This window comes from Alligator sinensis, unplaced genomic scaffold (assembly GCF_000455745.1).
Source record: "Alligator sinensis unplaced genomic scaffold, ASM45574v1 scaffold264_1, whole genome shotgun sequence".
Taxonomy (NCBI): Eukaryota; Metazoa; Chordata; order Crocodylia; family Alligatoridae; genus Alligator; species Alligator sinensis.
Window position 1 is genome coordinate 2,697,001 of NW_005841831.1, and position 368 is coordinate 2,697,368.

Below are 368 nucleotides of genomic sequence, written 5' to 3' on the forward strand. Positions count from 1 at the left end.
TTCCATTGGTGCTGTGCTGTGCGGTGTGAGCAGTGCCGCAAGAGGGTCACCAAGTACTTCTGTGTCCGCAAGGAGAAGCGGGAGCGGAGTGGGGGTGGCGGAGCTACCCGCAAGCTCAAGAGGAAGCCTTAGCACCCTTTCATGCCCCCATTGCCCCTTCCCCTGTGGGCGGCAGGTTCTCCCATCTCTGGTCTAGTCCAAGAGCCCAGCCCCTAAAATCCAGCGCCACATCATTGCCTGCTGCAGGGGTGACTCTGGATTTGAGGCAAACTGCAGTTTTAGCCTGCGTCCCAGCAGCAAGCACATCATCATTGTGGGTGAGCCACAGAACCTGCCTGTCCCAGCTGCCTGCACCATGCTAGTAGTCT

The 368-nt window shown here is 58.7% G+C and overlaps 1 protein-coding gene across 1 annotated transcript in view; it reads left to right on the forward strand.

The window, feature by feature from the left end:
- The window catches only part of WNT8B (Wnt family member 8B), a 13,871-nt gene extending 13,739 nt beyond the window's left edge, over nt 1–132 (forward strand). The window contains 1 exon segment of the mRNA XM_025214235.1: nt 1–132. This exon segment is cut by the window's left edge and continues 19 nt beyond it. Within this exon segment, the coding sequence (XP_025070020.1) occupies nt 1–132 (132 nt within the window).
- The last annotated feature ends 236 nt before the right edge of the window (nt 133–368 follow it).